Source organism: Diorhabda sublineata, chromosome X (genome assembly GCF_026230105.1).
Source record: "Diorhabda sublineata isolate icDioSubl1.1 chromosome X, icDioSubl1.1, whole genome shotgun sequence".
Classification (NCBI taxonomy): domain Eukaryota; kingdom Metazoa; phylum Arthropoda; class Insecta; order Coleoptera; family Chrysomelidae; genus Diorhabda; species Diorhabda sublineata.
The window spans coordinates 39,679,594-39,696,773 of NC_079485.1; the positions used below are offsets into that span (position 1 = coordinate 39,679,594).

A 17,180-nucleotide genomic window follows, 5' to 3' on the forward strand; every position below is an offset into this window, starting at 1 on the left:
AGTTAGCTTCTTACGTTTAACCAAAAATCGCAGCACAATGAAATATTTGATTTGAATTTCCTACAAAAATTCGATTGATGCAGCAATCAATGAATGTTAGTGTTTTTTGCAATTGACTGTAGTTAGTTAGGTTCCTATAATAAAATTTCATTACATGATGAGTGTATTATACAAAAAGCGTAGAGTAAATGTACAAGCAATGTGTAACGCAAAAGTATTTTTGACTAGTTTAATGTTTTCATACATTTATGAGTTTTAAGTTCTTGCCTACATTATTATGAATAACTGTTTTTAATTGAAATAAATTACTTGAAATTATCTATAGTAAACATTCATTTTAACTAAAGACTTATTCATTATTATCATTTCATTTTGTTACAAAAAATATTCAAAAGCTAAATTTTTCTACATAAAAAGATTACTTTTACATTTGTTTTCTAGAATAAGGGATGGTTCAATTAATCTTGTCGTTTTTAATATTTTGATTTCAATTGAATAAATTATACTTATAAAGAGAAAATTAACAGACAATCATTACCTTGAACAGATTGCAAAAATAATCATTTAGTGATAATGATAACAATAGATAACAATAATAACTTGGCATATTGATAGTAATACATGTACTTATGTATACTGAGTACATTTTTTTGAATTTTAGAAGTTTAGTAAAATTGAATCTTGTTTCTTAATCTCATAGTCAACAATGTTTTCACTAAAACAAAAAAAAACCATTACAGTTATCAAAGAAAAAGTTTAAGTAACATCTAATCTATCGAAATTACTGCTTAATACACTAATCATATAAAATTTTAAAAGAAAAATAATGCTATAAAAACCTACTTATATTAATTTTCCTGTTTCTTCAATTTTATTATATTTCTTCCAGTTATAATACAAATAACACAAGAAATCATAAAAAACTTTAGTATGGACAAAAAATTGAATATGTGAATAAATACATTCATTATTTTACTCAAATTAAAATCAATACAACACTATATAAAGTATAATGTTGGGATTAAGACTATTAGATAGGGGAAAAATTATTGAGGTATACACATTATATTTATTTAAAAACAGCAATTTCCAGAAATGTGTCTAAGTTTAAAAATTTATGTATACCAAGTGGTCTAAATAATATTATTTGATGAAATTAAACCAAAAATTATAGACAAAAAACGAATATGTACCAAAATTTATTCTATTGATTCCACATCAAATACAATACTTGAAATTTTCTCCATTACTCAATGTATGGTAATCGAGAGGTCCAGTTCAGGTCCATCTTCTAATAACGCAGCTACGGAAGTCTTACCTAACAACAAGCAATGCAATTTACTGGCAATATCTTCAAATTCCAAATTTTGAGCAGAAGTGTGTACTTCACAGTAAGTAGAAAATGCCATGGTACCTGATTTTGAGCTTAGTTCAATGGTAGTATGGTACGAATCCTGGCAAGGACAAAATAACCAAATGATAATCAAAGCATCATCTTCATCGTCATAAGGTCCAATGAAACCAGTCACCAATAGCCAAAATGAATCAACGGGGACATACTGTTTGCAAGTATCAATGGCAGTAGTATTGGGTTCATACACAGTTATAATTCCCAAACAATGATGATTGTTATGTTTTATGTCGGTAACATTTAATGTTAAGCACAATTCTCTATCTCTTCTTATATCATGAGAGGGAATATCTGCATGATCATGTTTGAAGTGTGAGATCAACGTGGAAGTGGTTATCATTTTTTTGCAAGACCCATGTGGACATTTTATTGGTGTTTTGGATTGTTGTGAAATGCTCTGTGCAGAATTTGGTCTTGGTGAGAGTTCATGTAATAAACAATGGGGTTCATTTGGTGGTACTGCCTCAGAGGTTTTGGTCTTCCTACTTAACAATAGCTCCAGCTCTTTTGATGGAAGACCAAATAATCTTTCAAGGGTTATCTTTGGCTCGGATTGGTGTTTAGGTAGCTTGGAAGTCGACGGTCTGAAATTAACAAAATATTCAGTGTTTACTGTATCATTGAACTACGGGTCACAGTTATCTAAAAATGTTCATCTCAATATATCTATGGATATTGACGAAAAAATTTACCTTGAATTTGCACACTCTTTATTGGCGATTTCATTGATATTATATCTGTAAGGTCTTCCGATGCCTGGTCTAGATTTTATTTTACCCAAATAATCCATATTAATTTTACTATGAGTGAAGATTCCCGTAGCTTTACAAACTAGACAAGTGGTCTCATTTTGAGCAGACCCATTGCAACTCGCTCGCAATTTTAAATAACAATCCATGCAATATTGATGTTCAATAGGGCACTGATATAACGGGACCATTTCGGGTATTTTGCCGCACATATTACATCTCACTGTGGTAGTCCAATGACTATCTTCTTCCATGACTGGATTGCGAAAGTTTTTTTATATTTTTTCACTCGATTTAATGTCAGTTACGATAATTTTGCCTGCCAAAAATAGCAGATAATAAGTGTATAATAACATTTATAGCGACGTTGTACAATTTTTAATTGATTGACAATAATGTCAACTTGTTCATTCCATCCCCTATAAATACATTTCTACTTCTTTTTTTGAATCTGCCTCTTATTATTGATATTCCACAACCACCTTGTATAGTTTTTCTCAGCATTCCAGTATATTTATATACAATACTAATTTATTGAAATATACCTAATCAAGTTTTCCTCCTATCATTTTCAAAATATGTTTTGTGAATAGTAGTTAATGCCACGACTGTGGTTTCTCTGGCCTACCTCATCCTGAACCAGATTTTTGAGGAAACAGAGTAGTACCTTCATCCCGCTGCTTGATACTCATTGTTCAGGTTAGAGACATGATAGTTTCTTCTAGTTTTACACTAACCACTCTGTTCCCTAATCGCTACAATTCAAAAAGCAACAATTGTATTATATTAATCGCAATACATTTAATAATAACAATATAGACTTCTAATGAACAGATAAAACTACAGCTGATAATGGTTTGAGAATTTGCTTTTTGGTGTCAAAACTGTATTGAAACTTTAAATAACGAGGTATCGCCAATTTGTCGTCAGTAATGTAACATGCATGAGCTCTGATCTCTTGAAAATGCGTATGTTTTAATTTAAAAATCACCTAAAACAATTTTCTGCACTAATTTAATATTTTCTGGAGTAGTCACCGTTACAGGACCTACAGGACGTGGGTAATCTTCTAATTATTCTCGTACACAGCGAAACAACTTAGAGCATCAATTGCTAGTTGTTAAAAATAATGGATACAAGTCACTGTAACATCCTTCATTCTGTTTCTGATTTGTGTTAATCCATTTTCAGTCAAAATTTAATTTGAGACATTTTTCAAAACAACTTCACTGAGTAGTTGTTCGAACTTTAATAAAATAGATTTAATCATCATGTTGAGACATTATGTAAAGATTGTTAAGTGCATAAAGATTTTTACGTCTCTAAACACAATAGCTCGTTACTAAAAGGTGCGTTAAACAGTTTAATTCTGGGTGTTCGTGAAGTGGCAGTAAACAGTGTATTCAGTATCAAATGTGGATCACTTTTATTTCTGAAGTATACTGACGAAAAACATGATTCAAATAAGAAGCAAAACGTAACAAGGAAAACACTTCATGATAAAAATTTGTTTTTAAAAGAACTAAACTAAATGATGCTACTAATACAACTTTTTCTCAAGAAGAAACAAGGTAGATAAAAATTATGAAAACATCAGAGTTTTGGAATACCAAAATATATTATATGATTTGAAAGTAACTGTGAAAAATCGTTAAGATATGGTCCCTTTGCTAACCACATAATACCACTAGAATTAAGAAAAATTATTAGTGTTTTAACAATAATGATTAAACAGTATAATCAATTTTAATGAAAAAATGATAATTCTTGATAAGAAAGTACTAAATTTGATAATATAATGGTTGGCTATTTCCATCGTAATGATTTAAACTATTTTATTGTACCTGTTATAGTTTCAAGAACTAATAACTCATATGTTGTAGAAAAGATCCAACAATGGAATAGTTTTCTGAAGTGTTTTAGAAGATAAAGCTGGTTTTCAATGAATGTTGATGATGTGCAATATAAGTTTTAGATATAATTAATGACATACTATAATCACACAAATAATCCAATGTTTGTAGACACCATGTTCTGTTTTAATGAGAATCCCAAATAATGCAGCTTGTGTCACAGTTTTGTAAATAATGACAAAATATCAAAAATCTCATAATTCATATTTCGTACAAAGGGGATGGCAAATGAGAAGATCAAAATAATGTCTTTCATCAGTTCTCAAAAAGTTTGCACCGATTCACTAAATACCCTATCTCTAAATAATTATGGTAGAAACAGATTAAGTAATCAACAAAGGTAAAGCCATTTGAACATGTTATATAGCTGCCCAGTCACCAAGTATACCAAATCTAAATTTACAAAAAAATTATACAAACTTAATACTGACTTCTCAAAGTAACTTTTCCAGTTAATTTCATTGTGTGCCATAGATAAAGGTCGTTGTTATTATGCTCGAAGTTTGGAAATTTCTTCTTATTTTCCATGTCAGTTTCTATCTAGTATATGTTTCTGTACGTTTTCCAGCTATAGTAAAAGTAACAGAAAAAATTATGAAATTAATGTGATAGTTTGTAAATTATGGTACAAATACAAAATTAAAATGTCAATTGATATTATAATATACTCATAATTGGTTTGAATTGAATACATATATATTCCTGAATTAATTTTTTATATGACTATCTTAAAATTCAGTGATTATTATTTTCACTGAACCCTTTTTTTAAAATTACATCTGAACTTGATCTGTTTATCAATCCTTTTATATGGCGAATGAACAAAAGCACTAATAAAAAATAAACGAAATTGTCGAAAGGTCATTAATAGAAAAATACTGGTATAAAAACTATTAAATATAATTGTGAAATAATAGAGCACGAGTCGAAAATGAAAAATTATCATATTAAATTTATCAAAAGCATCAATTGTAAAAAAATTCTGTGTAGTTAAAAGCCAGTAGTCTAAATCAGCTAAAGAGAGAGATTTGCAAATAAATTTTTTTAGAAAATTGCCACCTAAAATTACACATGAAATACTAATTATTAAAATTTTTAAATTTATTTTATTGATTTCACATCAAATATAATACTTCAAATTTTATTCCATTACTCAATGTATGATTATCATTAAATCCAGTTCAGGTCCATCTTCTAGTAAGGCAACTATTGAAGTCCTACTTAACAACAAGCAGTGCAGCTTACTAGCAATATCTTCAAATTCCAAATTTTGAGCAGAAGTGTGTACTTCGCAGTACGTAGAAAATGCCATCGTACCTGATTTTGAACTTAGTTCAATTGTAGTATGATAAGATTCCTTGCAAGGACAAAACAACCAAATGATAACTAGAGCATCATTATTAGGTCCAAGACAACCTGTCACCATTAGCCAAAATGAATCCACAGGGGTATACTGTTTGCAAGTATTTACGACAGTTTTATTGGGTTCATATACAGTTATCATTCCTAAACAATGATGATTGTTATGTTTTATATCTGTAACATTTAATGTAAGGCACAATTCCCTCGCTCTTCTTATATCACGAGAGGGAATGTTTGTATGATCATGTTTGAAGTGTGAAATCAACGCAGAAGTGGTTATCATTTTTTTGCAAGACCCATGTGGACATTTTATTGGTATTTTGGATTGTTGTAAAATGCTGTGTGCAGAGTTTGGTCTTGGCAAAAGAGATGTGGCTTCAAGTGATGAGCAATGTGGTTCGTTTGATTGCACTGCTTCAGGGTTTCTGGTCTTCCTGTTCAACAATAATTTCAGCTTTTCTGATGGTCGACCCAATAAACTCTCAAGAGTTATACTTGGCTCAATTTCTTGTACATGCAGCTTTGAAGTCGATGGCCTACAATATGAAGAAATTAACATATATCAGATGTTTACTATCTGTTTTTTATCTCTCAGGCAGCCCACGAATCCCAATTAGCTGAATCATATCAATGTATGAAAAAATATATTTACCTTGAATGTTCAGAATCTTCATCGGCGATTTTTTTAACGTTATATCCATAAGGTCTTCCAACGCCTGGTCTAGATTTTATTTTATCCAAACAATCCGCATTAATCTTACTTTGAGTGAATATTCCCGTAGCTTTACAAACAACACAAGTGGCCCCGTTTTGAAAGGACTCATTGCAACTTGCTCGCAATTTCAAATGACAATCCATGCAATATTGATGTTCTATAGGACACTGATATAATGGGACAATTTCGGGTATTTTGCAGCACATATTACATTTCACTATGGTAGTACAGTTATTATCTTCTTCCATTACTGAATTGCGGGAGTTTTCTATATTTTTTCAATTGATTCAACTCAAATACTAATTTTGCCTGCCAAATTCAGGAAATAATAATAATATAATAACATGTATAGCGTGGTTTTAAAAATCTAATTGATTGACAAGGATGTCAACATGTTACTTTGATGCTATTATATATTTTTACTTCTTTTTTAATCTGCCTCTCTCTGTTCAATAAACAACCACCTCATATAATATTTTGGAGAATTTCATATTATATATATATATATATATATATATATATATATATATATATATATATATATATATATATATATATATATATATTTCACAAAAATCAGCTTTTATGGTTTATCAATTGTCGGGCATTTTTAGATGGAACATCTACCTTTTCCCGAAATTTTAACATTAGAAGTAGTTCACATGAACTTAATTTGTAATTTGCGTATCTTACAGTAAGTTTCCAACAAACAATTCACAACAAAATAACTTTTAGAATTCTACTTGATAAAAATCCCTGTTGATAAATCCTATACTCTTGTTATGAGTACACACACGTGAATTTCAACTTATCGCTGGTAAGGTTCATCAATAAAATTGTACACTTTTATTAATTAATACTTAAAACTTTATCAAACCACAAATATCACATTAATTATAACGTTATTAACAATTAGGTGACTATCACTTTATTGTACCCGGATTGTTTTCTATCGCGCACCACGTGTCTTCATTCCACCCATTTCTAATACTGTAAGCTCTTGCCTTATTATACTTATTAGATGTTCCAGAACATGGTGGAGGCAAATCTTCCAGAGTGTGTAGTAATAGCGAACTTCTTCAAGAAACATTTAAACGTAGACCTACCCGTAATTACCTTATTTTATAACACATAAAACCAAACTGAAAGGATTTAATATTACGATGCCATAACCCATTCACATTAATATCCATGAAAATCACTTATATTTATTAAACATGAAAGAAACTAGTGAAAATAGTAACGAATTTTGGTATAAATGTTCAAATTGCCAATTAGAAAATTTAATTGGAAACTTTGAGCTAGAAAGATTTAATGCAGTATGAGACAATTTGAAAAAAAGATTGATAGTTTATTGCATTAGCATAAATCGTACACAAGTAAAAAATTCTGAAACCCATGAGATGGCAAACCTTGCAACTTATTATTATTATTATTGGGAAATCAAATATCAAATATAATATAAATATAGAAATCATATATGATATTACAAAGTATTGTAATAATTAAGTAAGTCCTTAGTAACCTATAATTATACTAAAGTTAAATTATAACAATCCACTTGTGTTGGCTACTCCAAATACCTTTTGTAGTTCTTCAATTCTATTGTGTGCCATACATAAATATTTTTTCCTAATTTGCATTTTGGGGAACTAGTTCAAAAAGTTCATCTTTTTTCTTGAAACTTCCTATCAAGTACAAATTTCTCTACTTTTTCCAACTATAAGTAATAGAAAAAAAAATATAAAAGTAATATCAATAGAATTTTGTGAAATATTGGTATAAATACAGATAAATGTGAGAGGATTAATATTTCTACTTAGATTGTAAATGATAGAATACTTATATAGATTCCGGTTTTACTATAATTAAACAACAAAATATAGAACTTGGACATAAAAGTAATTAACTAGTAAGCAAAATGTATTTTTTCTTATAACTTTTTTCTAACTATTTATTCAACCAATGAGTAAATATTATTTTCTACTTCCATATGATGAATAAAAGGTCACTAACAAAAAGAACACAAAAAAGCCAGAAGTCAAAGAGCTATGGATAGAAAAATTGCTGATATTAAGAACATCATCTACAAATACTAAAAATGAGCTAGGGATGAAGCAAGAGTCACAAATCAAAAATTATTCTTTACATATTATCTTAAAAAAATTACCAGAAATTTCTGTCAATTTGAAAAATGCCTTTATATCGGTAGTCTAAAAAATTAATCAGAGGGGAAAATTGTCAATTGGAAATAGTTTTAAGTAAATTTCAACCCAAAATTAAACACATAAATCGAATTTATATTAAAATCAAATTTATTGATTTCACATCAAATATAATACTTCAAATTTTATTCCATTACTCAATGTATGATTATCATTAAATCCAGTTCAGGTCCATCTTCTAGTAAAGCAATTATTGAAGTCCTACTTAACAACAAGCAGTGCAGCTTACTAGCAATATCTTCAAATTCCAAATTTTGAGCGGAAGTGTGTACTTCGCAGTACGTAGAAAATGCCATGGTACCTGATTTTGAACTTAGTTCAATTGTAGTATGATAAGAATCCTTGCAAGGACAAAATAACCAAATGATAACCAAAGCATCATCAATATGAGGTCCAATGAAACCAGTCACCAATAGCCAAAATGAATCAACGGGGACATACTGTTTGCAAGTATCAATGGCAGTAGTATTGGGTTCATACACAGTTATTATCCCCAAACAATGATGATTGTTATGTTTTATGTCTGTAACATTTAACTTCAGGCACAATTCTCTATCTCTTCTTATATCGTGAGAGGGAATGCCTGCATGATCATACTTGAAATGTGAGATCAAAGATGAGGTGGTTATCACTTTTTTGCAAGGCCCATGTGGACATTTTATTGGTATTTTAGACTGTTGTGAAATTGTATGTTCAGGGTTTGGTCTTGGTGAACCACATGTGGATTTAAGTGGTTCATTTGATTGTAATGTTTCAGGGGTTCTGGTCTTCCTACTCAACAATTGTTTTAGCTCTTTTGATGGAAGACCAAATAAACTTTCAAGGGTTATGTTTCTCTCAGTTTTTTCTTTGGGTAGCTTTGAAGTGGACGGTCTAAAATATGAAGAAATTAACAGAATCTCAGATGTAGACTATTTGTTTTCCAACATTTCAGGAAACCTATAGATTTCAAATTTCATATTTATGAATATTAATGAGAAAATATAGTTACCTTGAGTTTTCAGAATCTTTATTGGCAATTTCATTGATGTTATATCTGTAAGGTCTCCCGATGCCTGGTCTAGCTTTGATTCTATGCAAATAATCCGCATTAATTTTACTTTGGGTGAAGATTCCCGTAGCTTTACAAACAATACAGGTGGCCTCATTATGAATAGGTTTATTGCACCTATCTCGTAATTTGAAATAACAATCCATGCAATATTGATGTTCTAAAGGACACTGATATAATGGGACCTGTTCGGGTATTTTGCCGCACATATTACATCTCACTATGGTAGTCCAATGACTATCTTCGTCCATGACTGGATTGCGAAAGTTCTTCAAATTTTTTGGCTCGATCAACGTCAGTCACTATAATTTGGTCTGCCAAAAAAGCAGATAATGAGAGTATAAATAACATATATAACTCAGTTATACAATTCAATTAATTGACAAGAATGTCAACATGTTCGTTCGATGGCGGATGTGTATTTCTACTTCTTTTTGTACCTGCCTATAACTATTCGTCGTCAACAACCATATCGTTTCATTATGTAGTTATAACTGTCAGCGATCGTAAAAAAGGTCCAACAAACAAAGAATTGCTTACTGTTATTAAAGGTCTTAACTTAAAGAAAATTTATTGTATTGACAAGTTGTGCAAAGGACAGGGTCATACTCTTCTCAGAATACCTCCTTACTATTGCGTATTTAACCCTATAGAGTTAATATTAGCAAACGTAAAATCAGAATTACGAAAATGTCTCCAGAGCTGAGTAAAGAGGTTGCAGAACTCTAACAGCAGACCGCCAAGAGCTTTGGAAAAACTGTGTTGAACAAAGAAGAAGATGAGTATGTTGTAATGTGGTATCACCCTCTTTACAACCCATCATAATTCAATCAAATGATGACTCTAGTTCAGACGCGTTACCTTTGATATAAGTCATTATGTTCCTATCGAAAGCACGTAAAGATACGTTGATAACTCGTTTTGTGCGAATGAGTGGTTTTGGAATACTTTTCTCGCGAAATTATATCCAATAGCACAATTACTAAATAATAATGAAGAATTTGATACCCAATTTTCGAAGACTAGCGACTTAAGTTTACCTTTCCAATTGATGCATATAATTTGCATTCATATATTTCTATAATATAATTCAGTCTAAATAGTGAATGAAAGTCATATTGAAGCCTGGTATTGAGTGATTTTCTTTGGTTAATTTAGTCTATATTTAAGAAAAGTGTTTCCTTTTTCTGTAGCAGGGCCGGATTAAGATTTATAAGGCCCGGGGCTAAAATAATGACGGGCCCCCTTAAGGAATTCGGAAACATACAGAAAAATACAGAATGATTTCCAAATGATGGGGCCCTCTTGGACCTGGGGCCCGGGTCTATAGCCCCCGCAAGCCACTAGCTTAATCCGGCCCTGATCTGTACTATAGATTTTTTAGGCCTATCTCATACTGAACCAGATTTTTGAAATATAGCTTCGTGCAGTTGATCTGTGACCATTATATATTATCGGTGACTGTGCCTATCTTCCATAATCCTAATTCCCAATGCAGTAACAGGATAGATTCATTACAATGTATACAGAACTGCAATAATAACAGTTACATTACATGCATAACTCTATAGTATCTTAAAAATTATTTGAAATCTGAAAATGTGACGATGCGCATGAAATTTTAAGAAATGAAAAGCATCATCAATCGTTAACTTTTATTTTAATTTAAACATTTTTCAAATTATGTTGACATACAGATTGCGGAAATATTCTTTTAATTGTAAAATTGGTTGCCTAACCTACAATGACGAATTATACTAGATCATGTCAAAATCATGGAGCCCTTTGTAGATGAGTCAGTCTAATTAGAAAATCATGGACCAAATATGACAATACCAATATAACACGTTTTTTCTATTGGGATGAATCAAGCTTCAAATTATATGCATTAAAATTCTATTTATTAATAAACTACTCTAACAATACCAAATTTATTCAGCAGGCCCTTTGAGAAAGTTATAATACAAATATCAAAATTCTTTGAAATGATCCATTAAGGAAGACTCCAATTATTTGATTTATGTGTGTTAGTTATGATGTTTATCTCTTTAGTAATGTTATCACTTTGAGTACTAAGAAGGGGAAAGAAGTAGAGTTTTGACAATTCAAAATACCTCCGGACTTATTGCCATTGAGTGTAAATTTATAAAAGTGAATTCTTAGGTTCCTATTCAAGTGATTAAGGAACTATATTATCAATTCTACATAAGAACGATAGAATAAAAAGGATTATGGTTTAATCGAGACTATACACACTCAGATATTTTTTGTTCTGTAGTTATAAAACAGAGAAGAAAATATATGATTAAAATTACTATTTACAACTATTACACGAACGAAAATATATTACTGCAAAAAACTTGTACTTCTAAGAGAACTAGAACAAAAAAAATGAATAATGAAATGTACCGGGGTGAACAAATAAGTAGAAATAGAATAAATGGGAGGAGATGAATAATAAATAGAGTAAAACTGTTAGTAGAAAGAATCAGGTGAATATTGAAATTTCGAAAATAACTATTTGAAATTGTGAACATAGAGTAAGGTTTATTACTATCTAATTCGTATAAAATTGAAGAAATTCACGTAAAAAACTAAAGGTGATATTGACATTCTGATACAAATAGAGTTATGAATATAAAGGGACAAACAAAAATTTTTCAATTATTTCAATCAGTGAGAATCGGCTGGTAATAGAAAATGATTCTTCATCAGTTTAGTACTTTTCAAATCATTATTTTCCTATTAAACAAAAGTTAAATATATTATTAGTATTACATACCCAAAATATAAAAAAAATATGCATTATTTTTCTTGAAATCATTGCAAGTGTTAAAACGTATTATAAGATTTTGAACTATTTGATACCAAACTCACTAAAGAGTTCGTAATTGGGATAGGTTCATCTTTTAATAAATACTGAATCTCTTCTAAAGTTTTTCCTTTAGTTTCAGGAATATAAAAATAAGTATACATACATATTACAATACTAGAGACTGCGAATAAATAAAAAGGTACATATAACCCGTATGAGTTATTTAACCACTGATACAACTGAAGACTGACTATTGATCCAATTACGTACATTAGATCTGAAATCGCCATACCAATTGCTTTGATGTTCGCAGGGAAAAGCTCTGCTGTAAGTACTATTGGAACAATCCCAATTCCCATCTTAAAGGAAGCAGCATAAAACATTACAGCTACAATTGGTAGCCAACTGGCTGCTCGAACATCATAACCTGATAACTTTAGATGGAAATAGATAGCTAGAGCACTTAAACACATAGCTGTTGTTATCAACGAAATCATGAGCATACATCTTCTACCATACTTGTCGACTTGCAATGAAGATATATATGCAGAGAAGAACATGATGACAGCAAAAATAATTGCCGCTATTGATGAATCTATGTATATTGATCCAGCAGCTTCCAAAATAACATGAAGATTCATTAGTATGACGCTTATAGCACAAAGATGTTGTCCGGCGTCTAGAATAGCCATTATAGTTATAGCTTTTCTGTTTCCTTTTGCAACAAATAAATCTACGAAATTTCCTTTTTCGGATTTTTGTCGTGTTACAGCTTTCACAATTTGAGTTAATTCTCGATCAATATTTCTACCAGGTCTGAAAAACCCTAACGATTTCTTTCCTTCCAGCCTTTTACCTTTGTAAATTAAATAGTAAGGAGTTTCTGGCATGAAAGGAAATACTGAAAGTTCTAACGATAAAACTACTATGCCTATGACAGGTGACACATAAAATGGAAGATACGGACCTACACTATATACCAAAATTAGACCTGAGAGCATATTTAAATAAATAACACTAGATAAAAATCCTCTTATTTTGTGATCTGCCATCTCAGCTACATACATCGGAGCTGCCACGAAGGATGTATTAGCTGTTATCCCAAAAACAAATCTGGCTATAAATAACACTGGCATATTGGTAGCAAATGCCACAGCTATCCATGATAATAATGACAGAAAAGCAGCTAGCAGTAATGACTTTTTTCTTCCTATCTTGTCAACTAGGTATATGGTCAAAGGTAGTCCGAAAAATGAGCCTGCCATTAAGCAGGTTTCCAACCATTCGGCTTCATATTTTGTAGTTCTTATGTGGCTTTTCTCACTGATAAGATAGGGAATCATGGGAGCTGTCCATCCATATGACATTCCGTCAGATATGGCAAAAAGTGTTCCTGAAATAAATAAAGAATAATAATTGAATGCTACTTCTCAATTTAATTTTCAATTGATTAAAATTCTTAGTTTCGTCAAGAGTGGAGAATTCTATTTCATGAAAAATGGTTAACTTACTAAACAGCAAACCATATTTTCAATTGAAATGAAAATTCCTTCTACGATACAAGAATACTACGGATTGTTGAAACTATCAAATACTTTTTTGAGTATTTAGATATTTCAACAGTTAATTACCAGTAAAATGGATTTTATTTTACTGGTAAACTGCACAATAAAACACTGATTGGATTAATCAGTTTATTAAACAATTGTATGAAATGAAAAAGTCAACAATTGACAGCGTTTCATTGGGAAAACTTGAATAAAAATCAAGCCAAGGAAAGGCTCATATCATTGTCAATATTTTAAACTTGTTAACTATATGTTTTTTTTGTTCCAGTGGAATCGTAATTCTGATATCTGAACAATAATGTTAATCACAATGCAGTAGATTATGGACCTTTTTCTGTTTAACTATCTTCATCAAAATTGCACAATAATATTTATGTTGAAGTTTTTTCTCAAACAATGTAAAATAATAAATATTACCAGAAATAATCAACTAGTGTTATTTACAATAAAAATATAAGATTGTGACAATTTATTTTTAAATATTTTGGGATGTAAATATATGTTATCAATTATTGAATTCTTGGCAAGCAATAAATCACTTATCTTCTATCATTATTTATGCATTTCAACAACGGCCACTCACCTCAAAAATATTTAGTATTTATTTATTAGAGCTGAGAATACTGCTAATATTTCTGTTACTTTAAATATTCAACCAATATTTCTATTACTTCAAATATTCCAAAAATATCTCTAACCTTTTTTTCCTATCGCTTGATTCTTATTTTACTGTGGTCCCCTCTACTTTTCTTAACCACTGATTTAGGCTTTCCTCTTATTCTTCTGCCTCCTAAGTTCCACTGAAGCATTGACAAAGCAACTGGGTCTTCATCTTATCCTTTGCTTCTTTTTATTATTTTAACTATATTCTTCTTTATTTCATAATTCAAATGTTGCCCTGATCCATTTTAATCAATCTTGATTGGTCCTAATATTGTTCCTATTATCTCTCTTGTTGCTATTCTTAACTCCGTTTTTTCTTATTGTTATTGTTATAGTTTCTGCGCCGCACATTACTATCGGTCTTATCATGCTAAGATTTTGTTTTTTATCTTTTTATCTTTTTTGCCATTACTATTAATCATTATTCCTAGAAATTCCCAGAAATTTTTTAGTATATTTCGGTTCTACTTCAACGTTTTGATTTAAAAAATCCTCTTAAGTATTCTTCTCTTCTGTTTTCATGGATAAACTTTCCCATATTTTATTTTTTTTGTTTTTACATTGATTCTTTTTATTTACTGGTTAATCGTGACCATCAACATAGTGAATCAACGTTAGCTTCTTTATAAGTTCGTATATTTCTTATCGCTATTTTTTTCGCTTGTTTATCAGTATTTGCTCGATTTGAGGAATATTTTTTTGATCTTACAAAGTCCAAGTTATTTGGTGAACTCTCGGACGTGAAAATGTCGTGCTATTTATATATTATATATTCATTCTTGCTGACATTTCTTTTTCTATTATCCCATATTCTTTCTATCATTGGACCGGCCATTGATTTATCATTTTTCCTGGTTTTATCATTGTCATAATATTCCACGTACATATTTTATGTTAATTTTTATTACTTTTTTCTTTTCCCCACTTATTTAAGTTTTTATTGTTGTTTCTATTTATATCTTCACTATTATTTTTTGAATTGTTTGTTAGTTTTCATATTTATCTTACATAACTATTCTATTATTTTACTTTATTTTAATCTTACACCCATCTTCATCTTCTATGACAGTATCGTACACAAAACATATCTATAGGGTTATGTTCTGTGGTATCATACTAAACCAACCGGTTGGTTCTCTTCCAGTCCAAGTTTTGCATTCATTTGTATCACTCCATCACTATTCGGCTGCGATCGTTTAACGTTGTCATATTTTATCCGTTATTAATCATTACGATGAATTAAATTTAGTGCAATTAATTCATGTTCCAAACATCGAATTTTTTTTGTATTTCCCAAGTGTTTGATAGTTGCTGATCAGTGCATCACCGATGTTTTGAAAACTTTCATGTTGTTACATCTAAATCAGTTGCACCATTTTAATAGTACTTCTCAGTGAGACACCAACCAAATTTCTACCACAGAAATGTTCAAAACAACGCACAATACTATCAGTTGTAGCATCATCCTCGTAAATAACACATATTTCTCTACATCATCGTGATGCCTTATATCCTTCTATAGTGAAAAAGTTTCAAGTAGCATATTTCTTCTGAAATTTAACTCAAGTACAAACGTTTATAACTATAGCAGAAAAATTGACTAACAAAACTATACAAAAAATAACCCCTGCTCATATTATTTATTGTGAAAATACTTCTACATAATATATTATTTTGAACTAATTTGTTATTCAAAGTAACACATTTGAAAAAGCCAATGTTATCACGTCACAATGAACATAATTGTCAATCAAAACCAAACAGTGAACAATAACAGGAATTTCCGAATTCGTTGCTTATTTGGAAATTATATGATTTAAATTGATGTTTAATTCCTACCAATAGTCTAAATATAGATCAGCTTCAACAATTGTATGGTTAAATTATAATATGATCTCTTTATTTATTCGTCAAATCAAACACATTGTATTTTAACCGTCATCATATTTTGGTATGGATAGTTTTTCACTTTATGGCACATAAACTTGTAATCAACTTACCGGATATTGCTGCCAATAGTTGCGTTTTAGTTCCTATAAATAATCCATTTTCTGTGTCATCCATATTCAAAAAATTCTATCGAACTAATAAAACACACGCTGAAATCTTAACGTAATTAAAACTGGAAGATAACGTCCATAACGTTAATCTTGAAGTAACGATGAACTACTTACTGACTACAATGAATATAGTTGATAAATATATGTATTTAATATGTTCTAAATACACTTTGTTTGTGTTAATGGTCATCGAAAAGATAATTTAATATCTCTTGAAGAATCTATGTAACTAATGCCTTGCGGTTTACAATTTTCAATTGTTCGTGTATTTCTGATAACTAAATGTTTAAATTATTAGTCGAAAAGGTTCATACTCCTACGAATGAAATCAAGAAATCAGTATATCTATTTGTAAATTGTTTTTCAAACAAGGTACGCAGATAAAGAAACTATTCCAAATTCCGACAGTTTTTTAAATCATCATTAAAAATCGGTAGGTAATTATTAATCATACTAGGAAGTGAGAATTTATGTCGAATTCTTCGATAATTTCTATACTACTTAGGAGTCATATTAGTTATTTCGCTTTTTACATATTTTCAAACCAATTTTACAAAATTATATTGGAAATTAGGTATATGTTATAAAGTAACTTTTTCAACAGATTTATAGCAGTTTGTTGTTACAAAAAATATCCTGGAACTAAAT

General features: G+C 30.0%; 3 protein-coding genes and 1 long non-coding RNA gene across 7 annotated transcripts; 1 reads left to right on the forward strand and 3 right to left on the reverse strand.

The window, feature by feature from the left end:
* Positions 1-1,186: 1,186 nt before the first annotated feature.
* On the reverse strand, positions 1,187-9,857 carry LOC130451479 (uncharacterized). Of its 4 annotated transcripts, XM_056790513.1 has the most exons (5): positions 9,367-9,823; positions 4,505-4,641; positions 2,104-2,915; positions 1,415-1,995; positions 1,187-1,318 (listed from the first exon to the last, which is right to left on the reverse strand). In XM_056790513.1, the coding sequence occupies exons 3-5, from the start codon at positions 2,412-2,414 to the stop codon at positions 1,251-1,253; spliced, it is 960 nt and encodes a 319-aa protein (XP_056646491.1). In that variant the 5' UTR covers positions 2,415-2,915; positions 4,505-4,641; positions 9,367-9,823; the 3' UTR covers positions 1,187-1,250. The 4 variants fall into 4 exon arrangements, with proteins under 4 accessions (XP_056646491.1, XP_056646488.1, XP_056646489.1 ...); XM_056790510.1 differs by having other exon boundaries at positions 1,187-1,995; positions 9,367-9,846; XM_056790511.1 differs by having other exon boundaries at positions 1,187-1,995; positions 2,104-4,641; positions 9,367-9,846.
* On the reverse strand, positions 5,133-6,603 carry LOC130451480 (uncharacterized). Its single transcript, XM_056790515.1, has 2 exons — positions 6,088-6,603; positions 5,133-5,971 (listed from the first exon to the last, which is right to left on the reverse strand). Exons 1-2 carry the CDS (start codon positions 6,396-6,398, stop codon positions 5,227-5,229), a joined length of 1,056 nt encoding a protein of 351 aa, XP_056646493.1. The 5' UTR covers positions 6,399-6,603; the 3' UTR covers positions 5,133-5,226.
* Positions 9,858-11,066: 1,209 nt separating the features above from the next.
* Positions 11,067-16,898, reverse strand: LOC130451273 (facilitated trehalose transporter Tret1-like). The gene is made up of 2 exons (XM_056790182.1): positions 16,473-16,898; positions 11,067-13,634 (listed from the first exon to the last, which is right to left on the reverse strand). The coding sequence occupies exons 1-2, from the start codon at positions 16,534-16,536 to the stop codon at positions 12,259-12,261; spliced, it is 1,440 nt and encodes a 479-aa protein (XP_056646160.1). The 5' UTR covers positions 16,537-16,898; the 3' UTR covers positions 11,067-12,258.
* On the forward strand, positions 11,551-14,232 carry LOC130451274 (uncharacterized). Its single transcript, XR_008910697.1, has 2 exons — positions 11,551-11,918; positions 12,375-14,232. It is a non-coding gene; the product is annotated as an uncharacterized LOC130451274 (long non-coding RNA).
* Positions 16,899-17,180: the final 282 nt, after the last annotated feature.